This window comes from Leucoraja erinacea, chromosome 7 (genome assembly GCF_028641065.1).
Source record: "Leucoraja erinacea ecotype New England chromosome 7, Leri_hhj_1, whole genome shotgun sequence".
Classification (NCBI taxonomy): domain Eukaryota; kingdom Metazoa; phylum Chordata; class Chondrichthyes; order Rajiformes; family Rajidae; genus Leucoraja; species Leucoraja erinaceus.
Genome location: NC_073383.1, coordinates 17757893 through 17776945, shown reverse-complemented (window position 1 = coordinate 17776945; position 19053 = coordinate 17757893). Strand labels below are relative to the sequence as shown.

The 19053-nt window shown below is 40.0% G+C and overlaps 1 protein-coding gene across 1 annotated transcript in view; it reads left to right on the top strand.

Annotated features, from left to right (window-relative positions):
* The window catches only part of dnajc10 (DnaJ (Hsp40) homolog, subfamily C, member 10), a 44101-nt gene extending 28910 nt beyond the window's left edge, over positions 1-15191 (top strand). Inside the window, exons 18-23 of the mRNA XM_055637849.1 lie at positions 1546-1679; positions 3877-3930; positions 6327-6474; positions 10965-11087; positions 12222-12335; positions 13469-15191. Coding sequence (XP_055493824.1) covers positions 1546-1679; positions 3877-3930; positions 6327-6474; positions 10965-11087; positions 12222-12335; positions 13469-13480 — 585 coding nt within the window. The 3' untranslated portion in view covers positions 13481-15191. The remainder of the gene's footprint in view (positions 1-1545; positions 1680-3876; positions 3931-6326; positions 6475-10964; positions 11088-12221; positions 12336-13468) is intronic.
* Positions 15192-19053: the final 3862 nt, after the last annotated feature.

Here is a 19053-nt window from a genome sequence, read left to right as displayed (position 1 = left end):
AGGATGGGTAACATTTCGGGGTGAGCTCGGGAAGGGTTTCGACCTGAAACGTCACCCATCCTTTCTCTCCAGAGATGCTGCCTGACTCGCCGAGTTACACCAGCATTTTGTGTCATCTTCAACTATTGTCTTGCTTGTCATAAGGAATCGGAAAAAAATGCAATTTTGGTCAGTTAATGAAATGGAACAAGCAACTTGGGCAGATATGGGAAAAAGTGAATCAATTTACTCTAAATTTGATAACTAATCTGTTCAATTGAATTTATGCTAATTGCTTCCTTTTGAATTTATGTTGAAAGTGCCATTTTATTTCAATCTCTTGTTTTGAATAATTAGACTGTTTAACTTTCAATTACGAATCTATAGAATCAAGCTTGTAAAATTCATTGTCTTGAGACCTTGACTCAAACAGATAAGAGAAGTAAGTTTTCTAAACAATCTGGCCTTATCGTGCTTGAAAAGACAAATACATTTTATTCTGATCATTCATAACCATGTGAGCAATTAGTATGATCCAAAACAGACATTTGATTAAAAAAAGACCATGTATGTCACTATCTTAAAGTCGGACAATTTTTTTATTTTAATAAATACCTAACCAGTTGATAAAGATATAATAATAATAATAATACATTTTATTTATGGGCGCCTTTCAATAGTCTCAAGGACACCTTACAAAAATGTAGCAGGTAGAGGAAAAACATGTAAGAGGAATGAAATAAATAGTAGAGACATGACTAGTACACAAAGTAAAGACAGAATTCAATTCAAAACATAATATGAGGCAATTAATGCACAGATGAAAAGGGAGGGGGACGTGGGGCTAAGGATAGGCAGAGGTGAAGAGATGGATCTTGAGGCGGGACTGGAAGATGGTGAGGGACACGGAATTGCGGATCAGTTGGGGGAGGGAGTTCCAGAGCCTGGGAGCTGCCCTGGAGATAAAAAAAGATATGAGCTTTAACTGACTGACTTTTGCATTTTCCTGGAAGGTGAAGTTTATTGTTTCTTTTTCTTTTTTCTCCATCACAAATAATAGTTATGAGAGGATTCTATGTCACCTGTCCTGTTGCATTGAACAGAATGCGTGATAGTTTGAAAGATAAACGTGGCAAAGAACTCAGTGTTGTGTTTTGCTAAATACTTCTGCATATGCTGCACCATGTGCCGTGTTCAGCAAGGTAGGTCACTGGATCCGAGCATAGAACCAAATCTTCCTGTGACCTGTCAAATATTGTTTAGAAAGCAATGTATTTTAGTTTACACATGGAGCTACAAAGCAGGGTAATACCTACAGGTATGATCCAGTCTCCCAATGTCAGTACAAGATGGATACATTTGAAAGGCTTTGAGCTAATATTGATCCATAAACTTGCTATTTCAATCTGCTAAGGAAATGATATTCAATGTATAATTGTCGAGTTATGTACCTGGGTAAGTACTTGTCATTGCAACACTCAAATTTGTGCATCCAGTAGATTTCGCAAGGCTCAGTTTTCCCTAAATTATTTTGGGTACTAATGTATAGCTGGCTTCTCTTTGTAGATGCTAAATGGAACGGTCAAAGTAGGCAGCATGGACTGTCAGAAGTACCATTCCCTGTGTCAGAAAGAAAATGTGCAGGCCTACCCAGAGATACGACTCTTCCCACTGAACACTAATAATGCCTATAAATACCAGTATGTATTATTAAAAAGCTTCATGTGTACTTTGTGAAACTATTTAATTGATAGTCAATTTAACCTCATTTGAGTAATGGCTTGCGTGAAAGTTGCAATTTCATAATTCTCATATTTCCTTCTGAAATAGGAAACCATCGAGTATATGCAGCTCTTCCCTTCAATTCCATTCCGCCACTTACTGTATTTCCCTATAACCTATTCTCTCTCACATGCCGCTTTACCTTTCCCCCCCCACTCCTTATCCTGGGATTCTGTTGCCATCTACCTGCACTTGAGGTAAATAACCCACCAGCTCGCACTTCTTTGGGATGTGGGCAGAAATCAAGACATCTGGGGATAACCTCACGGTTACAGGGAGAATATGCAAACTCCACACAAAGCAGCACCATTCCCTACCATGCCACTCCAGAATCACTAATTCTTCAGTTTCTGCTTAAAACTGTTTTTTTAACTTTAGATTTCTGCTAACTTTAAGCAGTGCTTTTCTTGTAAACATACATATCACCTGATCAGAAAACAAAATAGTGCCATTTAACGTCGAGGTGCCGGTAAGTAGTGCCATCACAATAAAAGCACTGACGATAGGCACGTGCTACAAATGCTGTGTATGTCTAATTACCTGCCCAGGATAACAGTGTATTTAAATGAGGAAACTGGAAAGCATAGTTGATGAGGTAAACAATCATTCAGTTGTGGAAAATCTAATTTGTCCAAATTGGAGCATTGTGTTGAAAATGTATTATAATTAGGTTAAATCTGCTAAATATGGTGGTTATAAGGGTCATGATTTGTTGATATTTTTATCTCATAGTGAATGTAGCTGTCAAAATTCGGCATAAAAATTAATGTTCTCCATAAAGATTAGTTGCAGTTGGAAATAGAGATTCTCACTGGTACAGAATTTTCAATCTGCAAAAAGAATCTTTACTGCCCTGGAAATATTCACTTTTCAGGGAATCTTAAAGATTGAGTTAAATATGGCAATTGTATATAGCAGAAATCACAGGCAGAATTAATTGATTTTCCAGAACACAAAAGTGTTGAACATTAAAACACTAGCTGATGAGAATTAGGTTGTCAGTAATACATTTAAGGTGAATTGAAGATTGAAACGTTGCAATGGAGCAGTCAGTTCAAGAGGATTGTGAACATCAAGCCTTGGAACAATTGAGGTCCTTGCGAGAAATAAAGCAGAGGCTTGGATTGGTCAATGGCATGAACGACATTGTTTGCATGGATGAAGAAAAAAAGATTAATTGAGAGTCAAGCTCCAGAATAAATAAATCTTCATTCCAGTAGTCACTGGTGAAATGTCAAAAAGAACATTACCTGGGAAAACCTATCTTGGGCAGAGAATTTTTACAATCCTTCAGTAGTTGTGTCAAACATGTTATCCATCACTTTGACCAAACCAATTCTTGGTAATTGAATAACCCTAGTTAATGCACAGTGCCCTCCATAATGTCTGGGACAAAGACCCATCATTTATTTATTTGCCTCTGTACTCCACCTTTTGAGATTTGTAATAGAAAAAAAATCACATGTGGTTAAAGTGCACATTGTCAGATTTTAATAAAGGGCATTTTTATTCATTTTGGTTTCACTGTGTAGAAATTACAGCAGTGTTTATACATAGTCCCCCCCATTTCAGGGCACCATCATGTTTGGGACACAGCAATGTAATGTAAATGAAAGTAGTCATGTCTCGTATTTTGTTGCATATCCTTTCCATGCAATGACTGCTTGAAGTTTGCGATTCATGGACATCACCAGTTGCTGGGTGTCTTCTCTGGTGATGCTCTGCCAGGCTTGTATTGCAGCCATCTTTAGCTAATGCTTGTTTTGGGGGCTAGTACCCTTCAATTTTCTCTTCAGCATATAAAAGGAATGCTCAATTGGGTTCAGATCGGGTGATTTGGCCACTCAAGGGGGGGGGGGGGGGGGGGGGGGGGCACTGTGTATAATCACAGCTGTAATTTCTACATGGTGAAACCAAAATGTATAAAAAATGGCCTTTAATAAAATCTGTCATTGTGCACTTTAACCACATGTGATTTTTTTTTCTATTACAAATCTCAAATTGTGTACAAAGGCAAATAAATAAATGATGTTTCTTTGTCCCAAACATTATGAAGGGCACTGTACAGCTCCATCTTTTGATTTAGGTATAATAGTTTCTTATTTCTTCCTACAGTAGTTATAATGGTTGGTCCAGGAATGCACAGTCGCTTGGGTCTTGGGCATTGGGGTAAGTTTGCATGGTCTGGTTGACTATAGGTTGACGTTGAAAATTAATACCTTAAAATATTTAATCTGTTAGCAGCCAATTAATGATCAAACCTTAAAATGTAACAGTTTTTGCAAATGAAACAAGCTCTCGATTATTGTATGGTGCTTTCTGATTCGAACAAAAGACAAAAGTAGCATAGATCGCATATCTAAGATTAACGTTTAATTTAGATATAAGCGTCTCTTAAAATTAGTGAGATATGTTCCATGAAAGTAATTGATTTTGCTGAGCAATGGAAGTTGCAATACCCACACAAACTAGTTGCTAGATTAGACAATAGACAATAGGTGCAGGAGTAGGCCATGTGCCCTAATTTTGCCTACTAATCTCCTATGTCGGACCTTATCAAATGCTTTCTGAAAGTCCAGGTACACTATATCCACTGGCTCTTCCTTGTCCATTTTCCTAGTAACATCCTCAAAATAATCCAGAAGATTAGTCAAGCATGATTTCCCCTTCGTAAATCCATGCTGATTTGGACCGATCCTGTTACTGCTATCCAAATGTGTCGCTATTTCATCTTTTATAATTGACTCCAGCATCTTCTTCACCACCGATGTCAGGCTAACTGGTCTATAATTCCCTGTTTTCTCTCCCCGGCCTTTCTTAAAAAAGTGGGATAACATTAGCTACCCTCCAATCCACAGGAACGGATCCTGAATCTATAGAACATTGGAAAATGATCACCAATGCATCCACAATTTCTAGAGCCACTTCCTTAAATACCCTGGGATGCAGACCATCAGGCCCTGGGGATTTATCAGCCTTCAGTCCCATCAGTCTCTCCAACACCATTTCCTGCCTAATGTGGATTTCCTTCAGTTCCTCCATCACCCCAGATCCTCTGGCCACTGGTACATCAGGAAGATTGTTTGTGACTCTTAAGACTCTTTAGTGAAGACGGATCCAAAGTATCTGTTCAACTCATCTGCCATTTCCTTGTTCCCCATAATAAATCGACCCGTTTCAGTCTTCAAGAGTGCAATTTTGGTCCAAATTTGGCCTCCCACATTCCAAAGGCGTGCAGGTTTGAATGTTAATTGGCTTCTGTAAAATTGTCCCTAGTGTGTAGGATAGCACTTTTGTATGGGTGAATGCTGGTTGGTGCAGACTTGGTGGGCTGAAGGGCCCGTTTCCACACTGTATCTCCAAACTAGACTAAAGTAGGCCGTTTCATTTCCTGGATTACAAGTGTGATTACACCTCAAAAGGACTTAGTAGGCTGAAGTTCTTTTTGAGTCTGCATGAAAATTATGCAGAAGTATACAGCGAAGATTTACGAGGATGTTGCCAGAACTAGAGGATCTGAGCTATAGAGAGATGTTGGCTAGGTTGAAACTCTATTCCTTGGAGCGCAGGAGGATGAGGGGTGAGCTTATAGAGGTGTATAAAATGATGAGAGGAATAGATCAGGTAGATGCACAGTCTCTTGCTCAGAGTAGATGAATCGAGGACCAGAGGACATAGGTTTAAGGTGGAGGGGAAAAGGTTTAATAGGAATCTGAGGGGTGCCTTTTTCACACAAAGGGTGGTGGGTGTATGGAACAAGCTGCAAGAGGGGGTAGTTGAGGCAGGGACTATCCCAACATTTAAGAAACAGTTAGACAGGTACATGGATAGGTCAGGTTTGGAGGGATATGGACCAAACTAGTGGGACTGGTGTAGCTGGGACATATTGGCCAGTGTGGTCGAGTTGGGCCGAAGGGCCTGTTTCCACACAGTAGCACTATGACTTAACACAAAGTCTTATGGAAGTTGGGTGATATCTGAAGGGAGTTAGGATATGCAAAGGAAAAAGTAGTGTTTCTGTACAGGGCCTTGGAAAAATCATTGCAAATTTTATACAGATCCAAATTTAAGAATGGCTATTAAGTCTTACCTAGGTATCTAAAATTCATTTCCCACAAAAAAAATGGTGGACAATGAACGAATTGAAGTATACGATTAAGATCATGGGGTGCAGATCAAGGATATGAAAATGAGGTGGAGATACAGTTCAGCTATGATTTGGTTGAACAGGCTAAAGAGTTCCTCTACATGCAATGTTTTCATGTAACTTTAAGTGCAAAGAAGGTGGAGATAAATGGCACTCAGCACAAACTGCTAAATATTCACCTTCAATTTTTAGTTGATCAACTTTCATTTGAGGACATGAAGCTTTGGAGTAACTTAGCGGGACAGGCAGTATTTCTGGAGACCATGGATAGGTGACTTTTCGGGTCAAGACCATTCTTCACTTATCCATGTTCTTCGGAGATTCTACCTGACCTGCTGAGTTACTCCAGCATTTTGTGGCCATTTGTGTAAACCAGCAACTGCAGTTCCGTTTCAAACTTGACTTTTTATTTGTCCAGGTTCCTTCCTCAAAGCTCCATTGAATTAACACCAGCAGACTTTACAGACAAAGTATTAAAGGGAAAGGACCACTGGATCATTGATTTCTATGCACCTTGGTGTGGTCCTTGTCAGAACTTTGCTCCAGAGTTTGAACTTCTTGCTAAGGTAATTATCTTGTCATTGCAATGTCGAACGGTATGTTTCTTTGTGCTTGTGTAGGAAGGGACAGCAGATGCTAGTTTAAACTGAAGATAGACACAAAATGCTGGCATAACTCAGTGGGTCAGACAGCATCTCTGGAGAAAAGGAAGAGGTGACGTTTTGGGTTGAGATCTTTCTTCATACTCTGTGCTTTAATGTTTTTGCAAAATGATGTTGAATAGTTTTATCTTTCTACATTATTCTTTTGATAAAATAAGGGAATATATAAAATGTCTGTGTCATTCAATTGATGAGGTGAAGAATGGTTGTGAGATTGTAAGGCTGAGGTTGCAAGTTTTGTATTCTGCCAAATAGCTCCGTCATTTCTTCACCAATCTCACTTTTTTTACCCTCGCTATATCGGAACTCGTCCAAACCTCTGCTGCAAACTGGTAGAATTCCATTTATCTACCTTGCCAATCTTCATCATGTCCCACAAAATCATTTAATTCTGCAGCAAAAAGAAACAAAAAAGAGGCACTAGTGGAACCCAGCGAGTCAGGTAACGTCTGTGGAGAGGTGGACGGCTGACATGTTGCCTTCATTTGGACTGGAACGGTAGATGGAAAGTAGCCAGTACAAAGACATGGAGGAAAAGGAAAGAGCTAGCAAACAAATATGCAAATACAGATGAGGATGGGTTGATTAGCAGATCACAGTCAGATGACGGAAGTAACAGAGGCAGGTAGAGGTAATTGGAGAACAAAAAGCTGGAGATGGTAAAATAAATTTTTGCTGCAGATTGTTCTTGCAGCATCTGCCATCTCTTGTGTTACTATTTTAAAATTCTATCATGGACTCACTCCTCACTATCTGAAATTCAGTGAGGACTGTGCGTTTTCCGAACTCAGCCAGATGAGCACAAAAAACACTTCTGCAGAATATGCATTGTTTAGTAGAGATAGCAGTTTACCTGAGGACTGAAAACACTTTAGAACTCCGTAAAGGAGGACAAATAAGTTAATAAAGTAAGACAAAGTATAATAAAAGGGAGGCACAGTGGTAGAGTTGCTGCTTTGCAGTGCCAGAGACCCGGGTTCGATCCTGCCTATGAGTGCTGTCTGTAAGGAGTTTGTACGTTTTCCTTGTGCCTGCGTGGGTTTTCTCGGGTGCCCTTGTTTCCTCCCACGCTCCAAAGACTAACAGGTTTGCAGGTTAAATGGCTTCTGTCAAAATTGCCCTAGTGTGTAGGATAGTGCTAGTGTACAAGGTCATCGTTGGGCAGCGCAGACAATTTGGGCAGAAGGGCTTGTTTCAACACTGTATCTCTAAAATGTAAAAAGAAGAACAAAGTATAAGCTTCTAAGGGTAGGTAAACAATAGTAGTGAGCACAAATGGAGTCCCTTACGGACAGGGGCAGGATAATTTATAATGGGGAATGTGGAAATGCTATAGGAATTAAGCAGGTACATTGTTTTCTTCGGTTAAGATTGCCACAGAGTTTTTCCAAAAATACTAAAGATTCAAGTGACATTGCTGGGAGCTGATAAAATCCATGGAACCAATTATCTTGATCCCAGCATAAGAAAGAAAGGGCTAAATAGCTAGTAAGTACATTGTTCATCCTCTCTCAACATTCTGCAGGGCCTCGAATGGTCCAGGTATGACTCCCTATCTAAAAAAAGAGGTAGAGGGAAAAGGGAATCACCAACACCAGTATTAAGGCGTAAGAAGGAACTGCAGATGCTGGTTAAAACTGAAGAAATGGGTGACTTTTCGGGTCGAGAAGAATGCTCGACCTGAAACATCACCCATTCCTTCACTCCAGAGATGCTGCCTGTCTCGCTGAGTTACTCCAGCTTTTTGTGTCTATATCACCAGTCGTAAGGGAATGTACAATGAAGGCTGTAATAACAGGCCACCTTGGAAAAGAATAACAGAATTTAGAAAAGAGAAATCATATTTCTTTAATCTATTGAAATTCTTTGAGGGTGCGACGTATAATAGCTAAGGAAAACCCAGTAGGTGATGTGTGATGTAGGTAAGGTGTCACCCAGTAGGTGACGCGGGCACACCGCGACGCCCTGTGTCTCCCTTTCAAGGGAGATGCTAAAAATGCATTTCGTTGTCTCTGTACTGTACACTGACAATGACAATTAATTGAATCATTTCAATCATTTCATTTCATTTCGTTTGGATTTTTAGATTTTTTTAAATCGGGTCTCATGCAAGAGATAGATCAACGAGAGTAAAGCAAGTGAACTTGGGGTTAATACAGTGCCAATTATTGAGAGTTGCTTAATAGACAGAAATAAGAATAGTAATAAACAAGTCTTTCTCAGGTTGGTAGATGTGACTAGTGCAGGAATTAGTACTTGGGCCACAGCTATACACAATCGGTCAGTAGTTTGGCTCGGGCACGAGTGTGAGTTGGAGAGAAATATGCAACACCTCACACTTGTCAGAGTTAAATTCTATTATCATTTCTTGCCCCGTCTGCCCGAATGATCTAGATGCGTTATAAATGTAGGTAGCCTTCCTCACCGTGCACTATACCACCAATATTTGTGGCATTGCAAATTTATTGACAATACTAACTACTAACAATGTTAATTATGAGAAAATAGGGCTGAAATGATGGACTCACTGAAATTACCTATTTTAAGACATTCCATGATCCGTTATTAGTCAAGTCAAGTCTATTCGTCACATACGCATACGAGATGTGCAGTGAAATGAAAATTGACAATGCTTGCGGATTGTGCAATAAAAACGACAAACAGAATGGAACAAAATTAGTAATTTGTGGGAGAGAAAAAAAATGTGGTTTACTGAAAGTTCAGCTCTTACTTTGCACAAAATAATTTGATTCTTTAATTGTTTTAAGAAACAAGAGAACTATTTAAAAGCTACTTTGGAAATTGACAAGCAGAATAAAATTGCCTTGCAAAAAATATTTTTGGTGAAAAGGTTTATATGTAACCCCACCCCACCCACAGTAATCGGAATTCTAACACTTCTATTGACTTATCCAATGATACCCTATTAAACAAAGTAACATACAACCTTTAGTATTATTAGCTTGCAGTAACAAAAATAAGACCTTTTAATTATGGAAATCCTGTGGGGTGAAAAATCTTTGTTATTACGAGCATGAAACTCTCTGGCTCCTAACCCTCCCCATTGACACAATTATTTTTCCATAAAGCAACTGTAGCATCATAGCAGAACTATATGTAGAGTGATATTATTCAAATTCACAAGTTTCTGTTTACAAAGAAGATGAACAAACTAGTTCTGATAGAGATCTATTTTTGCCATGCTGTTTTGAATATACTTGTGAATATTCAGAAAGGGTGATCAATTTTCAAAGTGAGAGTTTACTCTATTATTAGTTCTCTGAGGAACAGGGGAAAATCTTTCTGGAAGGGTGGACTGATTATTTATATCATGCATACAAGTGCAGGTGCGGTATTTCTAAATCATTTGATCTTCCAATGTGATGAAATTTACTTCCAGGTAACATACTTGGCTTGGTAAATAATGGTGGGGAATTCTTTGAATTACTGTTATTACTGTGATGGCGCTTCCATGTTGCTGTTAGAAACTTCCAGAAGTTTGATCCAAATGTAAATGGATTTTATACAATGTGACCTGCAGACAATGGTGATAATTGTGAAATTGATCAAGACAAAGAAGCCTGGTTTCAATTTTTGTAAATGCCATGAGTTTGTCTTCCATGCCTGCTCCTTCACAAACTTAAAAAGCTAATCTTTGCATAGCTTTTCTGCAAAAACATTTTTCTCACTCCTATATGTGTTTTAAAACAAACAACCATTCCAAGGGATGTAGTGATATCTACAACTATCAGCACACCCTGGAACTGATTACCAGCACATTATCAGCGTCTGTAGTTCATACCACCTACTGTTGCACCAAGCTGTTGGTAACATGTAAAACAAATATTGCAATGGACATTCCACAAATATAACTAAATTATTTGGCTGCAGTGGATTTTAAGCCTGTGGTTCAATTGTGTCTTTCATGTTCCATTCATTTCCTCACAGCTGGATTGGATTTGAGTTTGTTTTTCAATCTATTCAATTGAACTTTTTCCTCTTGGCCCAAGGGTATTTTGTGAACAGAACAAAAATGTGAGTAAGCCAGTACATTAATTGCTGCTGGGAATAAATCTCACACTTCCTAAATAACCATTGAATCCTCAACTTCATATTGAATTTTGTATAGTTAAGTGTGTTCATTGTATCTATCCCCCATAATACATTGAAATAGTGGGCCTACTAAGTGCTATTCATGATCTAAATACCCGCTAATTCCTTTTGTACATTGTAAGTATCCAGTTTAAACTTTAGCATTACAATGAAGACATTTACAAAAGTGTTGTGTCTTTTGAATGCCTACTTTTGACATGGATAATATGAAAAATGTGGTATTGGTAGAATGTTAACAGATCATTCATTGTTCATTTAATATAAATGCTGTTTTCTTTCAGTCATTCAAAGGCAAAGTAAACGCAGGAAAGATGGATTGTCAGAATAACCCACATATTTGTCAAACTGCTGGAATCAGAGCATATCCTACAGTTAAATTCTATCCTTTCCAAGGTGAAAAGAAGGTAAACAATTGGGCTGGATATTGTTGGTCTGGGGCTTCACATGCTGGCCGCTATAGGTATTTATTCGTATGAAATGAGTTTTACGTTGCAATCTGCTAGAAAAGCAAGCTGGCAACAAAGAAACGAGGGCAATGTGGCAATTGGTCAACTGAGGTTGGGGCCAGCTACATAATTCCCTTTAATCAACAAGATTTGAATGTAAAAGGACACCAAGTGCTCGAGTAATTCAGCAGGTCAAGCAACATCCCTGGATAACACAGATAGATGATGTTTAGACTGAAGTACGGCCCCAACCCAAAACGCAACCTATCCATATTCGCCGGAGAAGCTGCCTTTGGCAGTTCCTTTTATCTACCAAAATGTAAAGATGTACAGCTCAACAGCTTCTTCGGCCCACAATGTGCGTACCGATCATGATGCCAAGATTAAGGTAAATGAAGAAGCAGGAAAGAAGGTAAATTAGTCAAATTAGATACAAAAAATGGAAAGAGAGATTGGATTGATCAAATAGGAAAAAGGGAAATAAATGTGGCATTTGAGATTTTTGAAGACTAGTAATTTTACTGCACACAAATTAACATTGGACATTTTGTTCTACTTTCTGAGCCCGAGAAATGACTGGTGTATATAAGAGCCTATTCAAATGATAATTGCACCATCAAATTTCAGTTCCAATATTCTGTGAAGAATTTAACATTAAGCTCTGTGATAATATGCCATTTGTGAAAAAAGCAAATGGAAGAGCAATTAATCAGCTTTCTTGACGTTTTGCTGTCAATATGGTAAATTATTACCGGAAAATAGCTGACAGGGAGCCAAAATAACTTATTGTGCCCTAAGTCTCCTACACAAATGCATATGCTAATGAATACAAAGCACATATTCATAGATGTCTACCCTAGGTCACGTGGCCAAAATAAAGATGGATATACAGCAGCTTCCATTCTGCATCTAAAAATATAATTTCCATTTTCCATATTGAAATTTAGGGATTTGCATTGTCAAGAACAATGGCGATATATTCTGTCATTGTAAATTATAAATGTATATATACTTCCTGGTTACTGATGTACTGTCCACAATTTTGTGATATGTAGTTTTGCTCAGCGAAGTATGTAATGTTGTACCTTACAGAAAAGTGCCACAGGTGAATATATAAACACCAGAGATACTAAAGTGATATCTGAGCTACTAAGAAAACGATTAGATGAGCTGCAACCAAAGATGGGCACATTTTCAACAAAAAAGGTAATTATGAACTATCCGTTTTTAAACAGTGTAGATTAGATTGCAGTGCCATGCAACAGAATGAGGGAGGTTTGATGCTTGTGATCCCCTTTGGATAAAAAAAACCCCACAAAGTTCTGGAGTAACTCAATGGGTCAGGCAGCATCACTGGAGAACATGGAAAGGTAACTTTTCGAGTCAGGTCCCTTCTTCAAACTGTTGTTGTGGGGGGTAGGAATAGAAAGCTAGAAGAGAGGAGGGGCAGGGCAAAGCCCAGCAGGTATAGGTCAACACTGCCAATGGGAGGGTTGATAGGCAGATGGTTGGACAAAAGCCAGAGATGATTAAAAAGGTATGAGACAAAAGGATTGAAGAGTTACAGATAGTGAAGCCAGATGGAGGAGTGGTGGGGATAAAATCAGTTTCATCTCTGACTTTTGACCAGCCTTCTGCCTAACAAAATACTCCCTCACCTATCTTCACCTATTACCTGCCATGCTTTATCCTGTGCCCCTTTATCTTTCTCTACCCCCCCCCCCCCCCCCTCCCCCCAGCCACAACCAGTCTGAAGAGGGGCCCCGACTTAAAGCATCACCTATGCATGTTCTCCAGGGATGCTGCCTGTCCTGTTGACACAAACCCAGAGCAAGTAGCAATTTGGAGTTGGATGTTTCTTAAATGTAATAATTTCAATATATTTTCTTGGATTAACTTGTCGGGGACATCCAGTTTCTAATTGGCTCTCGGGAAACCAACATGTCCCCAAATGATCCTCCAGCTTGAAGTTTAAGATTTATCGTCTATTTGCTCCGCTGAAGAATAAGCTCCGTGGATTTTTATTGTAATTTGATCTACGAATACTTAGTTAAATAGGGGCAACCAGTGGTGCAACCTTGAGCCGCTGCCTCACAGTGCCATCGACCTGGATTTGATCCTTTTTCACTACCACGTCCCCAACATATGCGGGTTTGTAGGTTAATTGGGCCTCTGTAGAATTGATCCCTAGTGAGTAGGGAGTGGGTGCGAAAGTGGAATAACATAGACTAGTGTGAACGGGTGATCGAGCTGCAGGGCATGTTTCCATGCTGTATCTCTCTAAACTAAAACTAAATAAAATTGTGTTCCTCATATTTGTTATAATTTTCCTTTTTCAGGATGAACTATAAAATTGAATCACATTTCTCCCCAGAAGTGGTAATGTCAACTGAAACTGCAATATCATCAAGAAATAATGAAACAACCATGTTCTGTTCTGGTCAAGGAATACTAGATGAAACTCATTCTGCAAACTAGGTTATCCATGCATAAATAAAATGTAATGAGCTGAGGGCACAAAAAAAATCGTTCCAAGTTACTGATGGATTCCTTGATACCTCATATTTTGGCACATTTTTTCATTTTTGATATGTGGTAATATCTGACAACATTAGCCTACTATGTTAAAATATGTCTGAACTGTTTTGAGTATTTAGTAGATTAACTAAGAGTATCACACCATTCATTCATTTACGGTGATAAGTGAATTGGGAAATTGGAACATCTTTGCACCAGCAGTTTCTGCTGTAATTTGGTTTGCTAGTGTAGGAATTTAAAAGGATCACTGGTGATATTATGCACTGATGTAAATGATGCGAGAAGGACTACTTTGTTTGCAAAAGGAAATGATTTATGCATGAATTCTAAAACAATAATCATTAGAAGTCTGGTTTACAAAAATAAGTGACCTAGGATGTCCAACATGAGTATCTTTCTTTTGGCGAATAGCTGGATTTTTTCAACTGTTAGTGTGCTGTTTCTGTAAAGCAGTTTGTATGAGCATTGCAAATTAGTGTATAATTATTCTGGTTGTGGTAAAACACAATTAATTTTGTACCAATTATTTTGTGTGCCATAGGCTCATTGAATTAGGTTTACCAATTTAATGTTGATGAAACAGTTTCAATTGGAAGCCAGAGTAAAACACTCTTTATAAATGAATATGAAATATATATTAGTACCTGATGCTTTCCAATAAGTTCTTAGTATTTGCGTTATCTGTATTTTATTCTATCTATTCTGATCAACTTTTGGCGACTGATCAGCTGCTAATGCATAACACTGTACAATGGTGATTTTTAAAGTGGTATTTTGACTACAGTTTTGGATATGGTGACATGGTGTTCAGTTGTGCAATGGAAGAGAAGGGTTGAAACTATTTCTTGCTGTGCAGGAAAATCTCCTAATTATGAAATGCTTTTGGTTTGCGTGGCAGCTTGAATCATTTGCTGTCCATGGCATTAGTGTAGATTTAAGGTTACTTGCGGTGAAATAATTCTTACAAAATTTGTTGCATTTTATGCAGATTCCGCGAACGTTATTCTCAAATAAAGCTAGCTGTTTATTTTGACATAATGCGACCACCCCAAGTCATATATTTTATATTAGACAAACACTAAGAAATGAATTTGTATCTATTTTGTAAATTACCTTTTAAAGAAGTCAGAATACTCGGTCTTGCTTCCTGGGTCTTTTTTAGTTTGAATAAGCATACTTCTTTCTTTCAAATGAATGTTTCACACATGCCTTAACTCACTTCTGGTGCAAGTTGGCTGGATCAGACCAGCATTCATCACTAAAGTCTCATATTTGAGCTGCTCAATCTACAGATGGATTTAAGAGATTAAGTCTCAGTGGTATTAAAGGAAAATATAAATACAAGCAAAAACTACAGTGAAACGTTCCGTCAGAAAGCAGATAATCTATCACTGTTTTAGTCTTGTCCATTTACAGAGAGATTCAGACAGAATAATTATAAAATGGGTAGGATATTTTGTAATTCCACTTGCAATTGTTTCTACAATTGTTTCAACTTAATAAAATTGGAATATGGTTCACAAATATTGATTCTTCATTTTGCGCAGACACACACACACGCGGTTGTGAAACTTGGCCGACATTAACGTTACCGGTCGTTTATCCTTGGTTCTGAAAACTACTGCTTACGTTTTTTTTCTCCCAATGAGCCAATGAAATTCACCAGTCACCACCGGCTACAACCTATGAGAACCTTTGACCTCCTGGCAACCCACCTACGGCACGAGAATTCTCGCTACTCTCCCTGACGGCTTCATTCTAGTCGCCGTTAATTTTTCAACTTGTCCCAGAACGCGGGAACTCCTCACGACCATGAAGGCAACTCTCCCGCTGCAACCACCTGAGAACATGTGGCAACTGCATAGTCTCCTGCAGTCGCCTAAAAAGATCATTAGTGGCTATTAAATGGTATTATTCGAGATTTTAGTCACTATTTTGGTGTTAGTGCCCTAATGCCAGTCGGAACCTCTGTGAAATAAATATCCTCAGGTTGGTATATTATCTTTTTTAAACTTTTACATAGAACAATATAGCACAGAAAAAAAACACTTCAGCTCATGATATCAGTGCCGAACATAATGGCAAATTATCTCTCCATTCCCTGCATAGTCACGTGCCCATCTAATGTCTTTTAAACACTTCTATCGTATTTGCTCCCACCATGGCAGCACATTCCCGTCACTAGACACCCTGTGTTGCCCTGCTCATCTATATTATATCTATAAAACTCTGGGGCCATCCGACCGACTGCCGACCGGCGCCCTTCCTGCCTTTCGATTCGTGCCCGATACTCGCAGATGTCCAATCGGAATGGCCGATGCTCGCAGATGTCCAATCGGAATGGATTCATTTGCATGTACGGCTGCCGACTGCATTTCTTCCTTTGATTCATTGCCACGCCCAATCCAGACGCTCAATCTCCGAGATATTTTCCAATTCGGTAGAGATTTTGCTTTTCTTTCTAAGTGTCCGCTCCTCATTTCATTTCGTCATGTTGAAGTACACGTTTTTCATCAAATCCTTCTCCCCCCCCCCCCCCCCCCTCCCACCCCCAAGTATTTCAAAAATAAACAGGCTTCTCCATTTACATGTCAGCTTCCAACACACTTCGAAACAAAGTTGCAAGACAGGAACACTGAACTTTTCACTGCTGCAGCAGGCAGGGGAGGTGCCATTTGATTTTTTTTTAAAAGAGGCAGGGCAATGCTGGAATCTTACTTTTGAGAACGGCTTCAGTTCCATTGGAGGAGACGGGTGCATGGTGGAATATTGGGTTGGGGGATCACACCATTGGGGGAGCAGACCCAACGGGTCTGCACTTGGTCTAGTCTCCTTTAAACTTAGCCCTCTGATCTTAAAGCTGTCTATCTGGCATTTGATATTCCAAGCCTGGGAGAAAAAGATTCTGACTACCCATCCAAGGTAGATAAAAATGCTGGAGAAACTCAGCGGGTGAGGCACCATCTATGGAGCGAAGGAATAGGTGACGTTTCGGGTCGAGACACTTCTATCCATCCTATCTCTGCCTTTCATAAACTTGTATCTGGTCTCCTCTTAGCCTCCAACCCTCCAGAGAAAACAATCCACATTTGGCCAATCCTCTCCTTGTAGCTGATACCTTCTCATCTAGCGGCATCCTGGTAAATTATGTCTGCACCCTCTCCGAAGCCTCCACATCTTTCCTGTAATGAGATGACCAGAACTGCACTCAGAAGACCTTGTTGGAAGACCAGATTGTAAAGAAGTGAACCTTTTAGCCATATGCATAAAACAAATATAGATTAGATTAGATTCATTTATTGTCGTTCAGACCTTTCGGCCTGAACGAAATTTCGTGTCTGCAGTCATACATATAATAATAAATAACGAAACACACAATAAACACAAATTAACATCCACCACAGTGAGTTCACCAGGCACCTCCCCACTGTGATGGAGGAAAAAATCTATGTCTCCCCTCCTTGGTCTCCCTCTGCGCTGAGGCGATCCAGGCCTCCGTTGTTGTGACCCCGCTGGATGATGGCAAGTCCCGCGGTTCAACCGTGCTCCGCGAACGGGCTGGTTCAAGCTCCGTGGCCCAGGGTGGTCGAAGCTGCCGCCCTCCAGTCCAGCGGACGCAGCTGTAGTTGCGGGAGCTCCAGAAAAACAGGTCACCAACCTGTGACCCGCGAGCTCCCGACGATGTCATCCACTGGGCCTGCGGCCGAGCCCCGAATTCAGGGGAACGCCGCCGCAGCCCCGAAGCCGGGCCACCAACGCCACCTCAGCCCCAAAGTCGGCCAGCCTCGCGTTGGCAAGTCCTGACTGGCTCTGCCTCCGGAGCCTCAAGGTCGGTCGCAGTTGGAGGCCGCATATTAGGCCTCAGCGCAGACGGAGGCAAAGAAGGGGGATACGACAAGAAGAAGTCGCATTCCCCCAAAGGAAGAGACAAAAAACAAGTTTCCCCCCTCCCCACCCCACACACATACACAGCCTAATAAACTAAAATGTAACTAAAGCAGGACAAAAGAAAACAACAACAAAAAGTAAAAACTGACGGGTTGCAGGCGAGCCGCAGCTGTCAACAGCGCCGCCACTTCCGGATAGAATCAACTCCCAATGTTTAATCGGTTTGATTTCAATGGAAGTCAATATTGAGAGTGCAAAATTGTACATAGTGAGAGTACAAAAGTTGTTGATGCTTGTAGTGCTCACTTAGACAAGCAACTAAAACTAAATTTCTGTTGTGTTTTCTGATGAAAACACATTGCTTGATTTTCTAATTCCTTCTTCAGGAAATCTATTTTTAACCAGGGAATTAGTTTTAATATGGAAGCTGTTAAGGCTGCCTCTCTCATTTATTGGGCTTGGTGATGGTGGATGGCTGAGGATTAGCAAATTGGCTTTACCACACCAAGTTTAAAATCTTAACTCTAATTTAAGTCAAACAGGCATTGCAAAATTCAAACCAATCTCTTACCATTCTGAACAACCTGACAACGTTATTACCATAGCTATTGTAGGCATAAGGTCATAAGGGATAGGAGTCTACTCCGCCATTTAATCATGGCTGATCTATCTCTCCCTCCTAACCCCATTCTCCTCCCCATGACCTCTGGCCCCTGTACTAATCAAGAATCTATTTATCTCTGCCTTAAATATATCCACTGACAGCCTCCGCAGCCTTTTGTGGCAAATAATTCCACAGATTCACTACCCTCTGACTAAAGAAATGTCTCCTCATCTCCTTCCTAAAAGAACATCCTTTAATTCTGAGGCTATGGCCTCTAGTCCTAGACTCTCCCACTAGTGGAAACATCCACAGGTGTGTTAGCATAGATGTGTTTTCTGGTGGTGGGGGGGGGGGGGGGGGGGGGGGGGGGGGTCATTCAGCAAGCACTTTAGATCATAGTGCTTCAATTTATACTTGGCCTCCAGTACTCTCAATTAACATGCAAGCAAAGCAGAAGACCATTCTGCACAGAATTCCGTAGGCATCGCTAACATCGAGATACATTACTGATTTCCCTCATGGAATTAATTGGCCATTAGACGAACAAGTGTTATTGCTCATTTTGATCTACATGCAACTCTTATTTCCAAATCAATGTGGTTGACTTCAGTCCATGGCATAGCCTAACAACCGCACAGTTCAAAAGCAGCTGGGGACAAGCATTAAATAATGTCCACGTCCTGTGAATGAATGAACACGAAAAGAAAATCACCAGACATTCTTTGTCCTTGGTGATTGATTGTAGATACACGAGCTATTGCATTGGTGTGTGTGGTTGGTGAGGCGGAACCTTGGGACTGACTCCCTGCCCTTGAGCACAATGAATAGCTATGGGTTGCTAGTGCTGATGCTGTACCGCTGTATTGATAATCACTAAAGCCACATCTAGCTGGC